The sequence below is a fragment of the Pomacea canaliculata genome, linkage group LG12 (assembly GCF_003073045.1).
Source record: "Pomacea canaliculata isolate SZHN2017 linkage group LG12, ASM307304v1, whole genome shotgun sequence".
Lineage (NCBI taxonomy): Eukaryota > Metazoa > Mollusca > Gastropoda > Architaenioglossa > Ampullariidae > Pomacea > Pomacea canaliculata.
In genome coordinates this window covers 15,194,808-15,221,898 of record NC_037601.1, presented here as the reverse complement: position 1 = coordinate 15,221,898, position 27,091 = coordinate 15,194,808, and the positions used below count along the sequence as shown (strand labels likewise).

General features: G+C 40.6%; 1 protein-coding gene across 1 annotated transcript in view; it reads right to left on the bottom strand.

Moving 5' to 3' along the window:
* The window catches only part of LOC112553462 (guanine nucleotide-binding protein G(o) subunit alpha), a 48,394-nt gene that overhangs the window by 6,503 nt on the left and 14,800 nt on the right, over positions 1-27,091 (bottom strand). Inside the window, exons 3-7 of the mRNA XM_025220682.1 lie at positions 12,860-13,001; positions 3,628-3,788; positions 2,178-2,306; positions 1,491-1,620; positions 161-314 (exon numbers count right to left, since the gene is read on the bottom strand). Coding sequence (XP_025076467.1) covers positions 161-314; positions 1,491-1,620; positions 2,178-2,306; positions 3,628-3,788; positions 12,860-13,001 — 716 coding nt within the window. The remainder of the gene's footprint in view (positions 1-160; positions 315-1,490; positions 1,621-2,177; positions 2,307-3,627; positions 3,789-12,859; positions 13,002-27,091) is intronic.

The window sequence follows — 27,091 nt, the reverse complement described above, 5'->3', positions numbered from 1 at the left end:
ATCATCTCTCGTAAACAAACACATATGAATTGTAAGCATATACATCCTTCATTAATGATTATTATTGTCTTTTGGATAAAAATCAAATTTAAAAATCTCTGAAACCATCATGTGTTGGCTCTTGGAGATGATGCTAAATATAAAAATGATATCAACATACCAGTGTATTCAGGAAAGCATACTGTTAAAGGTGACTTTTTGATCTTTTCCTCAAAAAGATCTTTTTTGTTGAGGAAGAGGATGATGGAAGTGTCTGTGAACCACTTGTTGTTACAGATGGAATCAAACAGCTTCAAGCTCTCCTGCATGCGGTTCTGTAAGTAGAGACAAACCCCAAAGATCAACTTAATGAATATCACACGTACACTTGTATTATTTCGATCTATTTACACCATTTGAATTGTTCACGCTTTCCTGAAAAAGATAATGAAAGCAAGAAAACCACTACCTGCAATGAAAAGCCCATGACTACACAACAATTTCAATAACATGATGCAGGTTATGTATAGATGTCAGCCTGAAAGATCTGTTCTGCTTGTCAATAGTTTGAGTATTTACAGACTGCACATTTTATGCCATATTTGTAACAATAGTATATTCTCATATATCAATACATGTACTGGCATATTTACAGATGTTTCTGTAACTCTACACTCACAGATGTCATCATCAAAGCATACTAATATTAGCATGATGACAGATGCTATATCTGCTGATGATGTCTGACTTCAGTTCTTAGCCATCAGCCCATGATTACGATGCTGTTCATTTTGGCATAATCCCTGCTGCTATCTATAACAGCACATTTGCTGGTGCTATCCAGTGACATGATGATCATCATAATCAAACAACATATTCTTGTCATCAAAATATGTTGACATATGATATCAACAGACACCAATAGAATTTATCCAGATAGTACCCACAGTGGCATAGTCCACTGATCTAAATGGCACAGACTTTTTCATGCATGTCTGAAAATCTCATTATTTCCAAAATTTTACTCTTGAAAAGCACTAGTCTGGTTTAATATTTAACAGCAAGGATGAAATGAATGAGGCCCACCTGGAGGTCTAAGAAACCAAAATGTGTTTAACTCTTTGGAGTTCACTCAAACATGTATATGCCCCATCAAGGGTTGAGCAAGGCACTCTTTATAAACAGTAGAGCATTTAGCCACAGTGACTTTTTATTCCCAATAATGGCAAATGTGACAGTTATTGATGACGCATTTGTTTGCATTCTACCTATAGCAATCTATAACAATAAAATATTTTGCATTTTTTGTTTAAAATCTTTTCATGCCTAATGATTTTTAAACCAACTTGATTAATAGCTTTTGTTACATTCTACAAAAGATTCTTTGTAATTTCATATGCTGTAACACCAATTTATATTTTTTATGACACTATTTTGCTGCCTGGGTCAGCCTTCCTCTAGCAGCAATAGAGGAGTATGACAAGACCATGACCTCACACTGCACTACTTACAGTGGTTTCATCCTCATGTAAGACTTGGTCATATTCACTCATGGCTACACAAAATATAATGGCAGTGACATCCTCAAAGCAGTGTATCCACTTCTTCCTTTCTGAACGCTGCCCTCCAACATCAAAAAGTCTGCAACAAAACACCTTTAACTACAAAGTGCTCTGACTATAAGATGGAAGTTACTATCATTTAACATTCATTTCCATGCACAGTTCTCTCAATAAACGAGTACTAAAACACACTGTCTCTTTCAATGCTGAATTTCCACCATTTGACAGGAAATAATGGTTTGACTTGAAAGAAGGAGGTGAGGTTAGCTGCCAGACCAGAATGAAGCAATTAGTGAAGCATGACCACTAGGTACGTAGCTCCTCACCTCCCTCCAGGATCAAATTATTTTCTACTGCCCTAAGGCAGAAGCTTGGTCTTTTAAGCTAAGAGGGATTAAAAAAATAAATTAGAAAAAATTTATTTGAACTCACCAAACAAGTACATATTGATACAATAAGAAAGGCCGTATGTGATAAGGAAGAGAAAGATAGAAACAGGGGCAGCAAGGGAGATAAAAAATAAGCCAGTGAGAAGATGGGCATGGGTAGAGGGAGGAAGGATGAGAGATATAAGGAACCAGACCACAAGACAGGGAGGTTAACATGCTAGCAACATTAAATGAGTATTAGTCTTACTTGAAATTCAAATTCTTAAAAGAGAAGTGAACTTCTACTATTCCTGTTGTCTTGACTCTTGTTCGCAAAATATCCTGCTCTGTTGGCATGTAGTCCTTTGCCCCTAAGCGGTCTAAGTCATCTAGAAAACTGAAACAGACAACATTATGGTATCATAATATGAAATACTGAGTTAAAAAAACAAATAAGGCTGTTTATGTTCCTCTGTTGCTAATACCACGAAAATATGGCACAAGGCTTTAGTTAATGCAGTCAAGGACATTTGATGTAATAACACACAATAAAGAATGAAAATGAAATGAAAGCTCAGTGAGTGAAAAAAATAAAGGTAAAGAGAACTGACAAGTAATTAAGGTAGACTGACACTACTCCCAGGAAAATAAGTAACACTGCTTCTTTGAAGAGCAGTTCTGTTCACACACATTTTTTGTTAATAAACAGAAAGGTCACAACAGCTGACACTGCATGAAGGTTATGGACCATCAAAGACGATGAAAAATAAATAGAGACTCAGAATCACATTTTTAGTGAAGCATTCTTCTATGACTAAAAAACTGCTTTCAACTGTTCTCTCTTTTCTTTGCCATTTTTTTTTTTTTGTTTTGTTTTTGGTTTTGCAATTATAAGCAAAGTAATGGGAATCAAAAGTAGATGAGAAAAAGAGATGAAGCACAGAACAACTCAAAGATTTTATATTTATTGTGAGGAGGTACCTTAGCGTGTGTTTGTGAAAGTCTATATGTGTGAGTATATGTGTGCATGAGAGAAAGTGTATGTTTGTGAGGGATAATGTGAGTGCATGAATGAGAGAGAAAAGTGTGTGAGTGCATGTGTGTGTATGAGAGAGAGAGTGTATGTGTGCATATGTGTGTGATTTCTTGTATGAGTGAGAGTATATATATATACGTTGGGGTTTTTTTTTGGTTGTTGTTTTTTTTAGAAAGAGTGTATCGATATGTGTGTTTCAGACAAATGACAAATCTGTTTTTACGAGGGTAACAGAATAAGCAAATGTTATGCTGTTTTTACATCTAGCCCTCGGACTAAATAAGTACAAATGAAAGTATTACATAAATTCAAAAGAAGGCAATAAAAACATACAGAGAAATTATGATATGAGAAAGAGTGTCTGGGGGATGTCTGTGGGGATGTGAGAGAAAGTGTGAGCATGTGTGCATGCATGAGAGATGAAGGAGAAAGAGAGAAAAAGCACAGTTGATGAAAGGGGTAAACAAGTTTTAGTCTTGAAACATTTGATAACTTTTGAAAAATATGCTTATTATGTGCTTTGCTAGTCTTGGAGCCATTTAAATGAAAATTAATGAATTAAAACAAATTTCAGAAGCAGTGAGAGAAACTAGTTTGTGGGACATATCAATCAGTGACTAATCTTAAGTCTAAGACACCATAGTCTGCAATATGCAGGTAGATATATGCTGTGTGCACTCACTATTTTGCAGAATCATTCAGCTGGTACTCATTTGACCGTCCAAAACACTCTTGCACACCACTGTCCATCCATAGCCTCTTCATGGCTGCTAGCAGTTCCTCTGAGAAAGGCTCTGTGTCCTCCATGCGGGCTATCACATCTAAAACCATCTTAGCATCCGACTGAAACAAAAGAGTTGTATTTCCAGTTGCATCAGGGTGCAATACTTTTTTATTTGTGTTAAATCCCATTATATTTTTCCTTACTTTGTATCTGCAACTTTAATTCTGGGTATCCAACATCATTTATACTATTCCTAACATAATATTGCAAATAGAAAGCATTGAAAACAAGTATTCAAATATTTATCTTCAGCTAACTATGCACATAACTGTTCTTCATATCTGTTTAAACTTCAATCAAACTGCAGACAGCTGCTGCTAATGGATGAAGCAAACCAAGTATGTGATTAATCATATGCACTGAAGTCCCCAAATTTGACATGAAAGTAGCACTGTCTCTATGCGTTTGTAGTTTATCCTTACCAATGTTATATACAAAATACTGAAGGAATTGAAATGAAAAATAATGACTGTAGCATATTAAATAAAAGTTGTAGGTCAGAGACAAATGTCACAGCAGCATATTAACATGCTAAACTGTAATAAGGAAATTATGAGACAGGGAACCTTCAGGTCATAAATGAGCACAATAAATCAGAAACCTGCATACACACAAAACCACATGCAGACATGAACAAATGCAGACCTTGCAGTAGTGCTTTTGTAACTGTGCAAGTTGTTCTTTGCAACTGATTTTCGCACTAATAGGTATGGTTTATCTACTTCGTAGATCTAGAAATGGCCAAAACAACCTAAACTTTGAGTTCTCCATCTCCACCTACATCACACATCCCTTCCCAGTCTGTCACTGACCTTCACCTAGCTCAGATCCATGAAGGGAAATTGATCTATATATGCAGGCAGATTAATAAAGAAACATGCACATTCTGTTCATGCAATATTAATTTTCATCAATTGAAAACATGATTAAGTAGCTCTAGCTAGCATGCTCCAGTTGCGTGATGAGGTAGCCTGATGCAGACCTCTTTGCTCATATTTTGAGAAGACTTATGCCCGCACCCACCTCTCACAATCTCACCAGCACCACTGCATACTTCTGGGAAGTTAGTTTTGGTTCTTAACATTTGCCACCACCATCATCACCTTGCCCAAATTTTGAAGCAGCCTCCACAGTTAATTTAAAAAATATAACAGCTGCTGTCTTCTTATGTTACTTCCATGGTTGCAAATTATATGTATCTGTTATGTTGACTGTGATGGCCTCAGCTGCTCTACTTGCAACACCCACATTAACTAAAAAAAATGGCATTTTAAATTATCCCAAGTATGCTACCTACCCAATGTCAGTTTTCAACAGTCTCCCTGACCCCTTTTTGACTATTTTTATATATTTCTTAGTTAAATATTTACTTGTCTTTACCAGTCCTTTTATGAGGGAGACTTTTCTGTAAATGTTCTGCTTTTGTTTACCCATGAACTCACTCATGCATCTTTTAACCACTCAGCAGCAGCCATGCAAACATGGGATGCATGCATGGTGAATATAATTTATTCAACCCATATCTCAGAGACTGATTCAGAAAATATTGTGTCGCTGCATCTTTTCTGTAGCAACTTTCTATTTTTTTTCATCCTTAGATGAGAATAATTTAATAATGAATTATAAAATATGTATAACACCCAAAAGATATTAAACTCCTTATTCTGTAGTGCGGCTCAATCCAAAATTTTGTCAGTTATCTCTAAAGTGCTGCGTTAATGTATTTTGAGAACGATTGACTGTCTACCCGTTGCAGTGAGTGGGGACAAAACCTGGCTTAGCCCACTCAAGATATCCAATCAGTTACAATTATACTTTAGAAGGTGAGGTCTTTTACTGCCAACAGTCTACAAGGCAGGTCTAAATGAGTAGTCTGGCTAAAAATACTGCCTTATGACCGATAACACCGTGTTCATAAGGCCAGAAAGAATGTGTGCGAGCTTGCGTTATGTGTGCGTGCGTGCATGTGTTTGGTGGGTTTTCTGTGTGCACAGATGCATGCGCGCGATCGACTGCATCCTTGCTGCCTCCGAGCGCTGGGCCTCACTGGTGGTGTCTCGCCCACAGTGGGCTAGCTATGGCTCACAATATTGATTGTTCTCATCAGTCGCCATGGTAACCCAGCTACCCTGGGTTGCAGTCAGTATTCGCTGTCATTCATTTCCAATGTGCCGAGCCCTTTGGTCGCTCCATATCACAGCCGGTCACTCCGTACGAGTACCGTATGTGCTTCCATGTGTGTGTGTGTGGATGTGTGTGTGCGTAGGTGATGTGTATATGCGTGTTTATATGTGTGAATGCTTGTTTGAATGTACAAGGGTGAGTGGTTAGTATTAACAGTTAAATAATGTTTGGGTGGACCAAAATAAGGAGAGAAATGCATGTATTATCATTCAACACAGCCTCTAATTTAAAGCAGATCTGCCGTTGCGGGGTTGGGACGAGGCGTGTCCCCTACCCTACCCTATACCCCACCACCACCCCCGTACGGCAGTGCCAGCGCAAAATTATGATAATTTGCGAATCGCTCGATTGCTGTCCTCTTGCCTCTCCGATCTGCAAGACATCGAACATGGCGGGCCCGACGATGCTGCCCGACTGTAGGTCCGCAATGCCACGCTGTGCTGTCTGTACACAACGGTCATCTGGCGATCGAATTCCCATCGCCCCGCCGATCGCGGTATGGTGCGCACTTGCTTCGTCCATTGAGTGTTAGATATTCTTTTGGTCACATGCAGTGGTTTTTAGCAAGCTAGCACGTTGTGGACACGAGAGAGCGCGTGACGAACAGGTCAGCGCCATCGGCACGTTGTCAACACGTAAGATGAACGTCATTGGCACGTTGTGAACGCGTACGACCAGCGTCATCGGCACGTTGTGAACGCGTAAGACCAGCGTCATCGACACGTTGTTAACACGTAAGACCAGCGTCAATGGCACGTTGTGAAAATGAACGTTAAGCCCCAGAAGCACGTAGCTGTGAACATGTCAGTGCATTCACGTTGTTAACACGTAAGTGAAAATAAGAATCTGTTGCTGGCAGGACGTTCGTGACGAATGATCGGGCATTGTTGCTGGAAGAGATCATCCTCCGTCACTCTGAGTACAGTACTTGCAAGTATACATATACATCATCTGTATGTGCGTATGTGCGTGTGTATGTCGGTTGGAGAGTGAGAGAGTGAGAGAGATGTCCTGACAAAATACACTCGTTCCACGCATGCGTTGAAGTTCGTGCAGGAAGTGGCGAAAGGTATCGGGTGTGATCAGAAGACAGCAGAGCCTCGTGATTGGTCAGCAAAGCGACTCCAGTAACAGTGCCCTTCAAGATGCTGGCGCAGACGTCTACGGTTTCCAATATTCCGAGCAATTTATTAAAGAGTACAGGTTACAGAAGCCAGTGTACGCACACAGTGATCGAATTCCAGGTGCGTAAACACCTGTGTGTGACGTAGATAACATTACAAACTTCGTCTGACGTTCATTAAGGAACAATGGTCGATCTTTTCCTAAGCTTTTTTTATTTATTTTGCAGCCTCGAGATCTTCCTGTTTGTGTGAAAGGTGATAAAAGAATGCACAAAATACACACCTGGTCAGTAAAGGTAGCAGATATAAGAATGTATTAAAGGTAACACCATAGCCTGATGTTTATTTGGGGCAGTAAACGGGGCTCACCGTGTCAAGGGTTCGGGATGTAAGATGGCGGAGCCCAACCCTCTTCTTTCGCCGTGTTTATCTCTCCTGATAAATCAGATAACCGTTCCTGCTAACCACAAACTTGTATTACTGGACTGCTGGCAGATTTTTTTTCCAGTTAACTACTAAAACGAGGCAGGTGTGTTCAATGCTTCCGGTTTATTCACATTTCAGATTAAATATTAAAACGAGGCAGATATGTACAAAGCTTCCGGTTTAGTCACTTCATTGTTTAGACTCGCCGAGAACTTCACAACAGGCTAAGCGTTGGTCTCCTCTCAAAGAATGTACACAGCCTTACCAACCGAGGTACCAGACAGAGAAACGAACAGTCGTGCTTGCGGTCCCGAATGCTAAACGTACGTACCACTTCAGGACAAATACAACTTCGATTCTTCTCCAACGTTCCTTTCTCTCTTTTTCTTTGTACCCCGGGTTTTTGGTATTTTACTTATTCGCCACATCATCACAGTCATCGAGCGGTTATCTCCCTGCGCAAAACAGTGCTGATGTTGTACACAGTTTCGCTCCCAGACTTCTCTGGAACATTTCCAGAGATGAGGCTCAGGCGAGACCACGCACGTGACACATGCGTGACACAGCCTCATGTTGGTTTTTTTCCTACCACCATGTCTTAGGTCGCGTGTAGAAACCCCACTAGGAGTGTTCGCAGGTTCTGGGTGACTTTTGGAGATAACATCAGAATCAGGATTGCAACAGTGAGAACAGCAATTGCACACAAACGAACCCTGAGCAGGATATGGGGAAGCAATATCATCAGATTTGCTACTTAGTACAGACAGCACAAGTTCTTCGTATTTCCGAACCTGCTGAGCGGATGCTTGCTGATATAGAAAAAAGAATCTAGGCCTTCGGTAACAAGTGCTTGAAGAAAGGCATATTCGATACGGAACGAATATGTCCGGAGCACTGAGCAATGTCAACACCCTGGTGGGTGACCAAGAACCCTCCTGGCAAGAGTGAAGAGGAGAAAGCTGGTCTGGTATTACCATGTGTTCCAGCTGAGCACTTTGTAAGATCGTTCTTCAAGGTACATCAAAAGGTGGTAGATGTCGAGGTGGACAGAGAAAATGGCTAACGCAAAAGAACGGATTGACCATACCATGCAGGACTTGCCTACAGGTGTCAGTGGCAAACCTTGTCAGCCGCTGTGCCCAGCCAGTTCCTCCCATCGACTAGTTAAACTGGTCGTCATCTGGTATCAGTCGAGGGACGAACGAATAAATAGATTATAATGCTATGTAGTGGAGTTTCTAGGGTAGATGTGGATGGAAGCGGAGGACAATGTCTGGAATAAAGTCAGCCAACTCTCTCAATGCCGAGATGGTCAGAGGAGATTTATTGGCGCCTTATGTTCAAGTCGGAGCGAAGGGGATTAACTAAAAAAACAAAAAGAGAGGTTTCAGAAAGGAGTGGATACACCGCTAAACAACACTTTGAGCACAACGCATTCAGAAAAGAATGCGACGACATTTGATGATTGTTGTCCAGCTCTCCAAAACGTATGATGGACATGCTGATCGAGTGTGTTTACACCTGTTGTTCTTGCGAAGGCCCAAAACCCTGGATGCATACAGCAATTAGAAATCAAGGTAATGAGTATCAGGGACGGCAACTTCATTACCGAAGAGTTATCGGTTCAATTCAGAGTCAGCTACTAAGATGGCGTATCATGTTGTCTTGACTACAACCTACTCGGCAATTAAAGACTTCACAAAGCGCTCTCTAATGCTAGATACATACGAAAAGTGTCGGTTAGGATGGAACTTATGTTACGTCTCACCTTATCCCTTACCATCCACCCGTCGTCACTACTGCCATCCTACCCCTCTTCACCTCCACCCACAACCTTTGACCCCAAAGGTTCTTTACCCCAGCGAGGCTAGTGACAGCACATCCTGGTATTACTAGTTCTGACGCCCTTTGCTGCCTTGCCTGTGGCGAAAATAGCAGAGTTAGCGACGCACATGGCGAGAGAGGATGGGGCTCATCCTGAACTTGCTGGCGTCTGATATAAATCAAACTGAAATGATTCCAGACGTGACGACACACTCCACTTATCTCCCCTCAACAGGGGCTCCCAAGCTGCGGCAACAGGACTAACAGTCTTTCGCCGCACGCTTTCCTCTTCTTCCTCCCCCTGACATACCCCGGCACCTGATACCCCCAGCACACCCCACTCCCCTTTCAACGATAAAAGCGAGCTTCTAAACAGAGCCTGCAATTTTATTTTTTTTTAAAGACCCACTTTTCTTCTGGCTGAACGGAAGCCAGAAAGAAATGCTTTCACAGAAGGTACAGACTGGCTCTGTAGCGCTGGATGTAAACATGCATTTCCGTGTAATATGTAATAACTCCAAAGACCAGCATGGAACAGAGGGAATGTGATAGTGTATCATGGAGGTACCTTACCAGCAAGGTATAAGAACCTAAGGTTTTTATTTTTAGTCTAACGCGGAAAAGGAGTAGGACAATGAGAATCGAAACTGTGTAAACTTTCCATACACTTCATAGTCAGTAAATCGAGCTACTGGTCCTTTTTAGTAACTCACAAACATCCCAATGATGATAACGGTGCTTTTATTTCACCAAAAAGACTGCTAGGTCTCCAAAAATATTAATTTCCACCGTTTAGAATTGTAAAGGTCTAATGCAATTATTGTCGACCTGTTTAATGCAGATACTATTCTACCAAAGCTGGGTAAAGCATCCATCTTTTCTGCTCTCGAATAACATGCTTGTAAACTATGCACAAACTGTACAAACTATGTAATATTAAGAATACGTTGATACGTTTACTATTAATGCTACAGCCAATAAGAAAGTTGGGATCATATGCTAATTAGGTATACTTGTGAACAAACGTGACGTGAAGGCGAACTTATGACGTCACGTTTGTTCACAGATGTACCTAATTAGCATATCAGCATCGTGATATTTGAAAGCATGTATATCTAGAACAGAGGAAAATTATTCACATACGCTGGGGAAACAGTATCTGGCACTGAAGTCAACACAGGGGCTTCAGAAAATGTTCTGAAGAGAATACAAGACAGATGCAGTTAAATGGAACCCACTCACACCTGGCCAGACATCAGACTCACGATGGCTTGACCGGCTGTTGCCATTATTTTTCATTACATTTTCAGAGATAGGGAGAACATTTAATGAAATATTTCATTAATAGTTAATTTTTGTAACAATAGGAATGAAGCAGACGTGTCGTGAAACGCGCATTTTCTCTCTCTCTCTCCTCTATTGGATTGAAAGATACTGGTCTCCTGTGCTGGACAGGATAAGAATTGCATCCTTCAATAACAAACTGTCATGTCCCCGCTGTGCATGTTTTCACTGAGGAAACACAAAAGTGTAAAGTGCTGCCAACTGGCAAATGCTATTCTCTGGCGACAGAAGCTTAGAGCAGGTAAGCTATAGGAGCTTATGAACAGGTAAGCTACAGCGGTTTTTAATGATGATAAAGATAAAGCTAATTTATATAGCGCTTACCCCACCATCAAAGGCTAGCTCAAAGCGCTTGACAAAAATATATACACAGAATAATAATAACACATACACTGACGCACACAACATAACATGCAAACCTGTTGTCTTTAGAATGCCATAGGGCAAGATGAAAGAGAGAAAACCTTTAGTTGCTCCCAGCTTGCTCTATCCATTTGAAAAAGTGTAAATAAGGATGTGGATGATTCTATCTACACCACAGTTCCAGTTGTAGAACGGATCAAATAAGCACAAGTCGGGTTTTGTTTTCTCGTTTTGTTTGTGGGTTTTGTTTGTTTGTTGTTTTGTTTTGTTTTGTGTGTGTGTGTGGTTTTTTCTTTTGTTTTTTTTTTTTTTGTTGTTTTGTTTTTTATTTAGTTTTTTGTTTGTAGTGTAGCTTGTAGAATGCTTCTCTGACAGCTGTAATGTCAACTGAGCTCACAACCTATCGGAAGATACGCAATGAAAGTCCAACTACATAATATTTACAAGACATTCAAATTATTATCATCCGTCATGAGTCACAAATCCATATGCGTTCATCATTTGATTTGATCTGGTGCTTGAAGAATATTGGACATATGGCAATAAGCTTTTGAAGAATTTTATAAGGGATAAAGAGATTTATAGTGCTTTCTTACAAAAGCACCAAACTGACAACAGTTAAAATTTGCAAATTATCCGTAGATCGTCAGGACCAACATGATAATGAATCAGAGAATCACAGCAGGCAACGTAGACAACCACAAATACAGAGAGCCACCCCCATCTCAAACCTGTGATATCCGAAAAAATATCACTTCTTTTTAAATGAAATTTCTCTAAAAACTTCTTTTCTGTTAGTGATTTTGAATTCGAGACGTTAATTGGTGCCGTGAAAACCGCTCTACTCCATGATCTGCACCTGCGCTCTAAAGCCTGTGAACTTTCTTGTGGAAACGATTCGTCGGAAACCGAGCACTGCGTCACTGCCCACAGTTTGACTTGTCCACATTTGTTTTTAACACCTACAAAGATAGACTCAGCTAAACCAGTTAAAGTTGCTATTTAGGAAACAGTATTTTTGTGTATCTGCAATTTTTCGTTGGAAAGGACAACGGTTATTTCAAATGTTAAGCAAATTTATCACCAGCACATTGTATCTATCACCCAGCCCGCAAGCCGACTCTCGTGACCCATTCCTCCGGGCAGTGCTGTTTGCAACTGATCACCGTTATTAACGACGCCATCTTTGCAGACAAAGAATAATTACTTTCCTCGGCTTCGTCACTAGCAGCCACGAGCTCCCCCCGTAAGCCCCCCCCCCCTGTTCACGTAAAAAGCCCGTTATGACGTCAAAGAACTGACGCACGTGCAGGCAGGTTGTAAGGTGGCGATGAACGTTAAGGAGTCCTCGTATCTAACACACTTTTCAGGTGGCTCTTCCTTGAAGCCTCCAAATCTTCATTTATAGTTTACGATTGTTTCTGGTATTTCGTGGCGATATATATATATGCAAGCACTCACGCTTTCACGCAAGCAAACTGACAGATGGCTTACTAGGAATGCCACACCATCATTCACAGAATTTTTTGCCTTTCTCGCGTTTTGCAATCGCCCAAGTTTTTTTTTGTTTTTTTTTTAAATGTCTATGGTTTCCCAATCCCTCTACTGGTAAGTTCGTCATTTGCCTAGTTTGACTGCTCACCATCCGTACAATGTAAATGTTCTGCGTTTGTACAACGTGAAAACATTTTTCACTTTTCTTAATTAGTACCTTTGGTTAGCCTAATTAGCAATATTGGTCCACTGGTTGTAACCACCGAGACAGTTATTTTAAAAAGCTGGACAACGTCTCATGCAGGGACTGGGTGCATGTCACTCCACAGTCTCTTTAAATTTGTTTGTACGGATGCAGCTTCTATACTTACCTCCCGCTCATTGTCACCAAATGGTATGCTGAGTGTCCCCATGGCGCGGATGATGGCTACCAACGACTGTATCGTGTTGCTGTAGACAACCGGTTTATACTGCTTGTTATCTTCGCTAGTAAAGCCACCCTCGTGAATAATCCTGCAAGCACACAACAAAAACAATAATAACAACATATCAATGATTAATAAAAGAAAGCTATGTGGACAAGGTAAAGCACTGGTTTGTCACCATTATCGTGAGAACTATTAGGCCTAGGTTCGAATCTCGTATCCAGGCTCTGGTGTGAATGGGACAGTTGTCACGGGGCCTACCGTCGGAGGTTTTTTCTGGGTACTCCAACCATGTGCAATAATGAACTAATAACTACACTGCACACAAACATCAACATGTTCTGCAAGTCCCTGTCTGTCTGAACGTCTACGTCGTCACGAGGGCCACAGTTAATCGTGTCAACAATTCTCAAGTTATGGCAGAAATCCTCAAAGCAATCATCTAACAAACAAACATGTACATCCACACACACCAAGAGGTAATAAAATAATAATCCATGATGTCGGTATGTGAAACTCATATAATGTAAGTCTAATAAAAATTGTCACAACAGCGATTTCGAGATATTAATGAATCTGTTTTATAAGATATGTCTTTATTTTTTCATACAGTCTCAAATGTCCAGTTATAATTATAAATAATGATAATTAATGTATATAGTGACTATTAATCTGAAAAATATACTCATAGACTTATAGACTTGCGTGTGTCTGAAATTTAAAACAGCATTTTGATTGTGAATTTCAAGTAGAACTATACTATACTTCTGTTTCATATATTTTACTATTTCTTATCTATAATTTTAGATGTGATTTCCACTTTCAATTTACTTTTCTTATAACCTATTGAAATCTTTTAACACTTTCTAAATCTGCATAATTCATTTAGCTTGATTTAGAAGTCCATTTAATTGAAAGCTTTACAAAAAGCCTAACCGTGCACATCCACTTCCACAATGCCCAGAAGACATCCTGCTTCAGATATCGAAATACAACAACTAGAAAACTTATAAACATATGAAGATGATCAGTGGTAAAGGACAAAGTGTCCTGCAGCAAACTATCAGCTTGAAAACTTTTTTTTTGTCTTTCGACCTCGCTGTAAAGTTTACACTATCCCACAAAAAAAAGAAAGAGTGGCTTCTTCGACATTCCTCCTTCCCTCATAACTACCTCCACTAAAAAAAAAATAAATAAATACAAAAAGAAAAAGAAAAAAGGAAATATGAAACTAAAAGGTGCAAGAGAAATAGGTGTAGGATTAGAAAATAATAATAAAGTACAAGATTAACGGTAAACCACCCGAATAGTGGTAGTTTCTGAAAGAAATGTCTGAAGACCCCTTCTAAGGGAAGGGGTGAGGAAAAGGAAAGAAGAGGAAGTGAGGAAGAAGCGCTCGATAGCACTGACGTAGTGCACAGGCCCAGTTTCTCTCGCCGGCCTATTTTTACCCGCAGAACACCGGGAGCGTCTGAGCTCATTTGCCAGAGCAGATGGCAGGCTGACATAGCCATCCACCAGGCCCCCCAACGCACCCGTGTGGTTTCGTGCTTTCGTCAGAGGGTCGCGTCGCTGGCTCTCGTCGTGCACGCGGAAGCGACCAAGACTGGTCCTTGAAGATAATAAGTTCCTTCAAACGTGATCAGAAAAGTGCCAGGGGTACCCTTGTTACGTCATCGTCAGCTTCCTGTTCTGTCTCAGCCCCTTACGTCTTCGTCTGAACGCGCTGCCGGGCGCACAGGATGCTGGGCTACCATCGCGTCAAAGCTGATTGGTTGTTTGGATTATTTGATGGGGGAAGTGCGTCTGCCTGATAGGGATTTCGCACTACAGAGGAAAAAGGAAATAAAAGGGAATGGCAACAGAGATAATCAACAAACAAAGCATTAAGACAAATCTTCAGACTCAGCCGTTCAACGGTTCAAAAGTACCCTGTGGTAAAGAAACATGAAGTAGAGTCCATTAGGTCTGAACATCACTTAATAACTTCAGAAACAAGACATTGGCAGTCATCTGCACAGTGTTAGCAGGTCTGTACATGGGCAACGGCGGCGTCCAGCTCTCCGCCCTCAGTTCCTGGAGGAGCCTACCTCCTGTAGGATGTGCTCCGTATTTTGCTCTGCATCTTCACAGCACATTGGGGATGACACAGATAAAGCTTCCGGTATAGATGGTGCTTTAGTCTGTTTTGCTCTGTCCTGAGGCGGAAAATTATCACCTGGTCTAATCTGGACAGATGATGGTAGCTGTCTGGTGTCTGGGGTGGTCTCTGCAAAGCCTTGATGATGGTGTTCATAACTGTTAGGCTGACCTTGTTTCCATTCTGCTTGTCTTTAGCCCCAAGTTTTGCCAAGTCATTGTTGGCAGCTTGCAGCACAGACAAGTCATATGTTAAAAACACTCCTGCGAGTGTGAGCTTTCTCGGTTAATGACTGTTCATTGCGCAGATCAGGGTTTCAGCTTCGGTTCTGTAGGTTGGTGCAGTATGAGTTTGTTGGTATGGCTACCATCTGCCTGTGTTCCTCAGGGTACTGGATATATATACCCCAGCTCCTCCATTTCGGATGGCATCCATCGCTGACCCATCTGTGTATTCTCGTAGCACACAGATGGTAAAACGGTTCTTTGACTCTTCCCAAGGAGGAGGATCATTAAAAGACTTCTTTCTCTGTTCACTTCGCCATCGAACCCCTTCAAAGTACCATGAAAGATGATCTTCGGCTGTCACGCGGCCAAACCAGATCGTGATGAGTAACAGTCCTCTCGTGGTCCAAATTTGAGATTTTCTGTATCGAGATGGGGGGGGGAAATTGGTGTTTTACGCCGTGTCAGCAACTAAGGCTATATTACGGCAAGGCAGCCAGCCCTGTAAACAGATGCCACGTGCAGAGAAAGATCAGCGTGCCCGAGACGAGAAATGAACTCAGGGCAGCCAACCTTCACTGTATTGGTGACAGGCGCTAACAGCGCTAACCGTCTATATCGAGAAGTATTTCACCGTGCGCCACAGTTTTCTAGAAAATCATAAACTAGTGAAATATAGCTCACATTTGGGGATCGGCAAACTAAGAAGGACAGAGGGAGAAAGAAATACTGAGAGAGAGACAAGAAAGACAGGATGTGGATACACCCACTGATGAAGCAGCGGTAGCGTGAAACAAAAATATGTGTAGCTTTTTGCATGAAAAATCTAACGGCTAAATTTATACCTCTTAACTCTGATTTTTTCTTTCTCTTTTCTCTCTTACCAATGCTTGGGATTGGATGATAAAGGGGTGCGATAACCTAACTCTAGCTGCATGCACGGCATGACGATCAGCAGAACAAATAAGGTCCGGCCAAGACGTTTTGGTTTTCACATGAAGAAAGTTTCTTTTTATTTATTTTCTTTCTTACTCCCGAAACACTATAGTATGACCAAACCATAACGCGACTTCACACCAAAACACTTCCGATTCCAAACCACGTTTGTTCTTCCAGTACACAGGAAATGACGTCAATAAGTGACAATTAAATAAACACGAGCGAACCAGAACCAGACAACGAACTGCTAAAAATAAGACCAATACACAGAAACAACGCAACCAAAGGAAACAAAAGCAAATGACCCAGACAGGCCATTACACTAACCCCTGACCGTTAGCCCTAATAATAGGTACCGCACCCTGAAGGAAATGCGGGTGCCCTAAGATCTCAACTTAAGAGCTCAATGTTGGTGACAAGCGGATACATTAGGAAGGGAGTTTCGACATCCTTGTTATGCGATGGGGGTCCGTAGGTCGAGATACAAAGGATACAAAGTCCGGTATTTCCGTTGTGATTTATTTGAACTTATTTAGCGTAGGATTTCAGCTGTTATATATTTCAACATAATAAAATTTTATTGTTTAATGTGTTCTCTGGTGGCCATGGCATACACTATTTCCAACGACATGTATCACAAAGATAATTTCCTATCGAGGGTTGGCTCTCTGCCCCAGTCTCTGCCCTTTAGGATGCCCTCAGTGCCAGTCATATCGTGTCATCTGGGCTTCAACCCTAACATGCGTGATATGATGTAATAGGTCCCAATCTCTAACTTTCCAGAAGGATGCTCGAGATCCCAGATCCAAGTCGTCCAGAGGATGCTTTCGATCCAAGACCCGAAACTGTCTAGAAAGATGCTCTATTTCCCAACCCCAAGTTGTCCAAAAGGTGCACTAGATTCCTTACTCAAGTTGTATGAGTAATAGAGTAAGAGTAAAACGAAAGCACATAACCAAAGTTGTATATTAAAGATGAGATGTGGCCGCCCTTGCGTCCAAGCTGATGTGCGGGAGAACTAAGACGATGAAGACAATGATAACGCTAACCAAGGGTTCTAATCAAAGCAATGAAGCAAAGGGAGACTATGAGGACACTATAGTAAGGGCGAAATCGAGGTAGTGATTGCGGCGAGAAATAGGCAGTATTATCGACAATATGGACAGTAATAATGAGAGAGAAAACGTAAACTATATTAAATACCTGTAAAAGAAACATTGGTGTCGGATGTATGTGACAGCAATTTTATCAGCTGCACCTAGCTGACCCCTTTATTTAACAGGACCTCTGTAGTCAACTTTGATGGGTGGAGGAGTATGTAAAGCATACGACATCGATGATCCACTCGATTGCCACACCGAAACACCCGAAACACCCGATTGCCACACCGAAACAACTACTATGTCAAATGTCAGCACCACACATGACCAGACTGCAGATGCGGGCATAATTTGTTTACTATAATGGTGGAAAGAATTGTGAAAAATAACACCTGCAACTTTCCAAACTAAGTCTTGTAGTTCAGAATGAGAACCCGTTGAAATTTCTATCACAAACTCGCGCGTGCACACACACACACAGACATAAAAAATTGGCTGCATACCGCAGATTCACACATACCTACACAAAAAAACACGCTTACAAATAAAAAAAAATCACAACAATTCACGCACACTTACTTCCAACGGGTTGAGCATCAACTGTGCTGGAGAAAAACGAGAAACAAGGTCGGGGAAATATGGAAGCATCAGAAAAGAAGACAAGAGAGAGAGAAGAAAAAAAAATAATAAAACAACAACAAACTCCGAAGATAGCAGACATGGTGGGGCGTGCACACAGAGCTGTCTTGGGAAGCCAGCGGAGCTTGAGGCGAGAAGAGACCGCGGAGAGAGGGATGACGGGATACGCAGGCCAGCAAGATGCACAGAGCTGTGGGAGCTTTTATCTGCAACATGGGTGGCGGGCATGCGAAGCACCGGCATCGGCACGGCACGGCGCGGCACGGCGCGGCACGGCACGGCACGGCGCGGCGCGGCGCGTCATCCCCGGCACGGCAAACTCGCTGCTGGCTTCTCATTCTGCCACTATTTCTGCGCTGCCAGCGTTATCCTGCAGCTATTTTCGGCACAGGCAGCCCGCAAGCTTCCCCACCTCACCCCACCCCGCCCTGCAGTTTCCCCATCACCACCGAATTTTAATACTAGCGCGAAGAAATTTTGATCTGTTCCTTGCCATCTTCAACAATTCGGAAAAGGGAATTCTAAGACCCATCCAAAAGCTTACTCCTACTCCTACGACTACTACTACTACTAATAATAATAAAGCTTGTGCTGTTATGAACTACATAATGCAAAGGTTGACAATAACTGCTTATACAGTTCACGGTTTCATACATATGATGAACAGGCCAACAAGATTGGTAATAAAAGCACATGCTTAAATGACAAGAATTATTCTCTAATCACCAGTCATCGTCCCCATTATATGGTCTCTTGTGCTGAGAGTTTTTCTGTTTTGTAAGCATTTAAAAGTTATTTAAAACGGGGAAAATCAGCCAGTACAAGCTTGGGGTGGGGTGGACAGACTTTTCCTGCGACTACCGTGAACAGTCCTAGAACCAGTTGTTTGCTCAGTTGTCGCATGCAGGCGCTAGGGAGGCTCCACCATGACTTTGAAATGTTGCCCCATTCCGGTTTCTCGCTTCCAACATTTAACCTCCTTTATGCCAGAAATCATATGATGCGACAACAGCTTTTATATTAAGAATAGCCGTAAAAAGAATAAGTATGGTCCTTGAAGTAGGAACTGAGGTTAGCTGCGAAAACTCGTTTTACCGAAATTCCTCTTGTTTTACAGCAGCCATACTGTGGACAGTTCTCGTCTCAAGCTTCAGTATAGTTGACCAGGTGGATGAGTGTTTTACAACGACAACACACCTGCAGGTCTGTTTAGCGAAATGAACCCAGTCCCTGCTGAAGGAGTTATTTTACACAACCACATAAACAACCCTCCCCAACACCCCACCTTCTGTCATTCAATTCTCTTCCTTCTTTTTCTTGTTGTTAAAAATTAAAGTCAATGTGCCGCTTGGTTTCTTTTAGAAATTCCATAGAGAACCCAGAACCCAGGAACTGTTTTTCTTCCCTATAACCGCGGTGACTGTTTATTCTTTTCCCAAATCTTTATTTCAAGTATAGGGTTCGTAAAAATTATGTTAGCACTTAAATGGTAGCGATAATCAATTAGTATTAACAGAATTTTGACTAACCATGTATTATCAAGAGCTGTGTCTTGTCATCCTTCCCCTCTCTTTCATTCATTCACACACACACGTACACTCTTTCTCTCTCACACACATGTAAAAAGAGAGAGATTCTGGGAAACAGTTACAGCTAAATGTTTTAATGCTTTATATTTCTGATTTTCATTGACCGAACAGACGAGAGTTTTCGATTATACACATTAAAGTCTACTTTAGTTAAAGCGCTAAACTGAAGATAAGAATAACAAGGTCTAGTCCTCCCCCTTCTCTCTCTCTCTGAAAATTGCTAATGACTGATGTGTTCTAATAAAGGAGGAGGAATGTGTGTTTCTGTGTTAAATGTCCTACTCGACTGTGACACTCGCATTTTTTGTGATGCAAAGAGAAGTGGTAACCACTGGTTGATTGATAACAAAATGAAGTCTCCCCCAGTACCACCACTGTTTCATCGTTCTTTTCCTTTTTCCTTTATTTCCTTCTACTCCATCTTTCTCGCGCCCATAATGTATCAATAGTGTGTCAGCACGCGCTGTCTTTAGACAACCGCAAGTCGACTGCTGGACACAACCCCAACATGCTTGTGACTATGTAAATAATGAGGCAAAATTCGAAAATAAATAAATAAACAAACATGCAATTTCCCTAGCAGCATCGGAAACCATAAGCTCAAGGGGTCCACCAAGTTTGTCTTGATCCGACTGTGATACAGGGGGTCAATCTATCGCAATGCTTGACTCGTCTTGCATGCCGCTACCAGCGCATGCGCACACAAGCCAAGCTCCACGCTCGCCGAGGCGAAACCAGAGTGCGGGAGATCATGCCCACATATAGGGTCGTGACCCTAACAATGGCAATGACTCTTCGCCATGGCGTGCTACATACGACCACATGCGTGCAGGCAAAGCCGCCATTTTCAAATGTGTGAGTCTACACTTTTCCCAACAGAAAAGCTTCTCAAGCGGTCAATTTCTATACTGATACATGTGTTTCGACGCTTCGATAACAGTACGTATAATTTTTATACTCTATATTAACATAGTTATTGAGATTTTAACTACAGAAATGTCCAAATTTAATGCAGAATATCATTCTATTAGAGAAAAAAGATTAAGAAGTACACATTAACGCAATAAATGCACAGTTTTCCAGACAGAGTTAGAAATCGTGCTCAGCAGTTCTGAACGCTTGCATTTGATAATTCTTTAGCCGTTAGCAATGGAGAGAATTTGGAGCTGTCAGAATTTCCTCAAATTGCGATTACGAAAGTGGAAACGTAACAGAGCTTCGACAGTTCCGTCTGTTTACTGGTACGATAGCGTTAAAATGCCAGGTTTCTTCGGGCAGTATAATATTTTTTTCTCTTATTTATTGTGGTTTGTTTTTTTTTTTGTCTTGCAAGTCCTGGGCTGTGTGTGAACTATGCTGATTATTAGGCTCATAACCTTTCATGTTTATTTGTTCAAGAAGCAGTGTTTGTATGGTAAAGGATTTTTGGTGTAAAATGTACTTGCTTTGTCACATATTGCTGATAATGTTGACAGATTTGGTCCTTTGGACTCTTAACCTCTGCCTCTCAATTTTATATTTTTTTAGGCTAGCTTAAAACGACTTTTTCAAACACCAAACTTTCCACTGCAGCAGCTAATTAAGAATATTTGTCAAAGAGCAGCATAAGGATTGTGTTCCCAGTGGTGAACCAAAAAAAAAAACTTATATAGATAGCCCATTGACAACTGATTGTGACTGGAAGTATCATTTCAGACAACTTTAATGGTCTTTTTCAACAACAAATCATAATAACTGCATAATGGTCAATAATTTATTTTACTGTTATTCTAGATAGCTGGCTGCTGGCATTTTAAGATGAAAGTGGTCACAGGGTGTGCAACTTCCCACTACAATCTATTGAACCAGATGCAAGCTTCATTAATTAGAGCTATAAAGCTGATTCCTCATGTCCTATGCTTCCAGTTCTCCTGCACAAGTCATTAAGTAAGTGCAATTTACTTTTTGATTCATAATATTCATAATCCTTGTGCAGAAAGAAAATTTATGAAGCATGTGACCATTAATGGTCAAAATGACTTCTATGTTATTGTGTGCTGCAGATTTAAGGAAGGAGAAAAAGATAATACCTGAACTGTTTGAACACAGTCATTACACCACAGATAGTGTAGCTTTTGTTGTGATGCTGCACTATAAGAGTGTGTTATTATTATACTTTTGATCTTGATTTGTGAAATCTTATTTGCCTTCTATATTTATTTCCATGCAGGTAACTACCAAGAATCTAGCTGAATCTGCAAGGGACAAAAAATGTCGGAGGTGGAGAGTGATGACAAAAATGCTCCCACTCAACCAAAAAGGATACGGATAAACTCCGATTAGATTTCGGTCTGTTTTCATTTCCTCTGCTTAATTTTAGGGAATTTTTTTGGTGGACATCATGTAGGGACACAAGGCTGTGTCCTCTTTCTGGTAAAATAGCATACAGTGATAAACAAGTTTTGTACAATAACAATAAAATGTTCTTTAAAAAAATTTTAACAACCTATCAGCAGCTGACAGTTTTAAATGTACTAAGCTGAAAAAAGTTTATGCAAATGTATTCATTTGACACAGGGATGCACAGCTAACAGCGAAGGAGAGAAGGATGCCGAGGAATCACTATATGCTGACCATTCAGTTATGCAGCAATGTCCACCACCATTGCCATACTCTTTGCCACTAGTGGTTGGCACCATCTCAAGGGTGTCCCCAAGTAGCAGCTTTCAAAAAAGGACTGTTTCACCTTTGCCTTCACACCCCCAGCGCCTTCCGATTCCATTGTCTGGTTTTCAGCCTGCCAGCATAAAGACCCATAACCCCTTGGAAGGTAATTTAAAGCCATTTTGTTTATAATCATTTTAGCTTTTTTTTCTTCTTACCCTTGGCCAAGAGTTATGAACAGTGCTTTTATGAGTTAAACTGGAAGCGGAAAATCCCAGCCTTTGCCATAGTGAAAAAATTTGAAACAAATATGGATCACATATCAGATAGATATGACAAATGGTAAAGATTAACCAAAATTAATGGTATTTTCCAGGCATTGTGAACTATAGCAAAGCTAGAAAAGATCATTATTTTACATGTTTTCTGCTATTGTGTTCTTAGGTTAGAACTAAACTAGAGAAAGTTGGGATGCAACAACTGTCTCTTCTGGAAGAGATGAAGAATGATACAAACAACCTTAAAAGGATGTTTACATGGATGGAGGAACAAGAACAGGAAAGGCAAATGACACGGAAATCTGCCAGAGGGGTTCCAGTCTCGCTTAACAATCAGCAGAAGATGTAGAGAGTCTTGAGGGAGATATGAAGACAGACCCATAAAAAAGGACATGCTTGGTATGTGCTTTATTCTGATTTGTTAGTAGGAGGAGTCAAATCTTTTTATCTGATTCCCTTTAAAGGTTTCCATACCATACCATTCATTGTATAAAAACTAATGACATGTTTGCAGTACTAAAAAGTAATAAAGGCATTGTTATGGTGGCATTGATTAGAGCAGATAGTAAATTTTCTGTACCCACTTTTGCTTGGTTGTATGAAACTTCCTGAATTGTTGCTGTCTTTTTTTTTGGGGGGGGGTGTCTTTAAATACTAGTTGTCATAACAGGTATTATAATGTTGCCCACTGCAATTTTTTTTTAAATGATGTGTATTTATTTTTGTCTGTTTCAGGAATGCCATTCGGTGATGCGTCGGGCTTCACATTAAAGCATGTAGTGAGGGGCATTCTATCTGTGCTATTTTCAACTGAGTTGGCCTGATCTTACAACTTCAATGGGACTCAAGAACCACCCCTTCATTTTACAAACAGTTCAGGGTAAGGATTTAAATATTTGACTCTGTGTGTGTGTGGTATACGGTACATTAATACATGCCTGTCATAAAATAGGACTGTTTGGATTGTTTCTTATCTTTTAGTTATGAACCTTAACCTTTGACTCTGCTAGGTGCAGACAAGAATTTTCATGAGTCATAAAAAAAAAAAACATGACAGGAAGATAAATCAGGCCTGGAGAACTGTCCCTACCTCATTTTATTGTGATTGAATTACATTGCCAAAATAAAATATGGACACATGTTTACGCAATTTCTAGTGACTGTAGTCCTTTAATCAGCTGGTTAACACTGTGTAGAAAGGAATTAAAATGACAGTTTATAGACATCTTTACAGTTCCCATGTATTGGGATTGTTTTTGAAATTAGAATTTCCAGAGTTTTTCTGCCTATAGAAATTCTAACTGAAATTCAAATGCAGTTCCACTTGTAGTTCCTTTCTGTTTATAACGCTTTAAATTTTTATGCCACTTTACATATTCAGTATAATTTGCTTGTACCTCTTTTTGTTTTCACATTATATTCTGGATTTTAGGGTCAGTAACCTACAATTAAGTGATTACTTTTTTATGCAGACCTCATATTCTTATATTTGTTCTATTTTTTAGATGCTGCAAGAAAAAGTTATCCTGAAGCTACGGATGCTGACTTGCATGCATCAACTTGGTTAGCTGGTGCTAGGGATCAAGAGAATGGCAGAAGGAAAGGGTTGAGCACAGCCTATACGTCAGTTAATTGTTCTGGGTGGAGGACAAGTAAAGCTGTGCAACTTTCTACCTACAGTTGTAAAATTCTTGTACATAAACCTGCATATACTAAATCTGGATTTATATAATTATATAAAACTGTGCTGTGATTATTATTTACTCTAACCCATTAATTTATCAATGAGGATATTTTCACCCGATCCAATAAGAGATGTGTTGTGGTAAATTCAGAATCATTTATATGTTTACAGTTCTTTCTAATACCTTCTAAAATTCTTGAACATAATTGTGTTTTCAAACATGTGTTTGATGGTTTCCTTTTCTTAGTGATAAAGGTGCAATTTAAAATTTTAATCTGTTTTAAAAGATTGTAGTTAATACCATAAGCTGCAATCCAACCTAGAACCTTTTATAGTTAATTTCATGACTTTGATTTATTTTAGAAATGTCTATTAAAGCATCACTCTTTTTTGACAGCAATTCAGTTCATACTTATCATTTGATATATTGTCATAGATCTTTGAACCTTTTCTTTGGGAAAATGTAATTAGTGTTAAGGAAACTGCAATTTAATTTTAATTGTTTTGTCAATGGATACATGGTTTTGCATCGTTCTACAACTTATAATTAAATAACGAATGTTGCATTAATATATCAAGAGGAAACATCTTTTATGTATGCAAACAGACAATGCTTTAAAAAAAATTTTATATATTTTTAAAAATTATTTTTTTTATCAGTTTGCTTTTTATCCTTATTTATGATAACATTTTTACCTTGATAAATGATAAATTGTTTATGTATACAAATGAGACAATGCTTTTAAAAAAAATTGTATATTTTTAACATTATTTTTTTATTAGTTTGCTTTTTATCCTTATTTGTGGATAATATTTTTACCTTGATAAATGATAAATTGTTTATGTATACAAATGAGACAATGCTTTAAAAAAATTTTATATTAAAAAAAAATTTTTTTAGTTTGCTTTATCCTTATTTTACCTCAATAAACGCCAATAAATAACAAATCATGTTTGTTTGTTTTTTTATAACATTTTGCACTTTTGTGCACTCTTTTGCTGCTTGTTATATATATATAATTATTGCAAATACACAAATTATTAATCCATTTGATATTGGTATTTTTTTAGGAATTTTGGCATGTCTTGATTTAGAAATATGTAAATCAGGATATGCCGAAATCCCTAAAAATACCAATAATCTGAAGATATAAATAGTGGGATATATAAAAAAAAAAAAGATGGGACGTACCCATGAGCCATCAGGGTTGACTAGCGGTCACAAGGGGGAGAGAAGCGTCCCACGCTTGTTTCACAGGTAAAACCGACATGACCCCGTTGTTACGGCCCGGTTTCACTTTCGCTATGGGTCGGACGCCATTTTGCCACATGGCCCCCGGATACTCAAGACATGTCCCCCACCTGTAGCCAATATTCCTTTGCTGCTGGGGTTATTGTTATAAATGGTTTAGGTACACAAAGGAGGGTTGAAAGTCCAAGACCTACAGTGTCTGTGTGTGTGTTGCAAAGAACAGCACGTGTGTGTTGTGACGAGACAGCAAAACCTGTCCGACATCTTGACTGGCAAGGAGACAGTCCGGGTCGATGTCGCACGGCAGGGCACGACGCGGCTTGCGGCAGCCTCCGCAGCAGCCGTCAGCGACACACCACGTGACTGCAGCACCACGTATACGTCGGGCCACACACCGACGAGTATGGGGGGGAGGGATTTTGCGGTGGAGGGGGAGGAGAAGTGGGTGCGGGCGTTGGCCTCCCGGTGCTACTGGGTACGGCGAGGGCTACAGACTTCGAACCCCAAAGCCTTGAGACCCACGAGCAAGCAGGAACATAATACCAACATTTCCCGGCTTACCCCGGATTCCCCCCTACACAACACACACACACCTAACTACTCCCTCCCTTTAAGCAGGTGTTTTCGCCATCGATACATGCAACTGCAACCACCAACCCCCTTTCCCCCGTTGTACTCCACAGCTGCTTGCGCCGGATCGCCTCTTGGCGCACGCACGAAGCGTTCATTCGTCCTGCTGCAACAGCCGTGCGATGCCCATTGTTTGAATGGAAAATCCGTTGCCACGAGTGAAGGAGGGAGGGCACGCCTAGCTTTAGAAACTTTCATCTCATTTTTCACATGCCTTGTAATAAATAAAATAAACCAGACGACGGACAACAGCAGCCGATTCGGGCAGGGGATTGAGGGGGAATGGGGGGGAAGGGGTGAAAGCAAGAAAAGGGAGGCAATTATCACAAGTCTGCATTTTAATGTCTCTCTCTCTCTCTGTGGCGTGTGGCTGTCCTAGGGATCGATCGCTGGCCGCCATCTTGGCGAGGTGAAGGCGAGTGGATGGCTGGTCGGTTGGCTGGGCCTGACTATCTCGTAGTGTGACTCTGATATCAGCACCGTCCTGCAGCACCCCACCCTACCCCATCCTCCGACAGGTTAACGATTTTCCACGCAGAAATTCCCCAACCCCTACACCCCCCTACCATGCACCCCGACTACGGTCGGCAGTTTTATGTAACTCTGAGATGTATGTGACAAACTGCTAGCCCTGACCCTCGGTGATATGCAAGGAGGTTAACGTGGGCTGTTTACGCAATGTCTGGGTGAAAGAACAGGGAATTATAGAAAGCAGTACAAATAGTTGCAATTTATAGTAAAATATTATGCAATGGTCAAAAGTGTATATGTTCATTGTTCTCTCTCTCTCTCTCTCTGACACACATACACATACAGATGTCGCATGGGAAAAAGGAAAGCCTATAGTCCGAACCCAGAGATGCGCAATCTCCAGTTCAATACCCACGTCGCGCAGAGCTGTTAACCCAGCTGTTGAAAATCAGCCATGGATAGGAGATAGGCACCACCCTCACAGAAATCTGCTCTTGAAGACAAATACAGCCTTCTATGCCATTCTTTCCCAGTTTCTTTGACTATCATAGCAGTTTAATTTATTTTAAATAAATTCCTCTTTTCAATA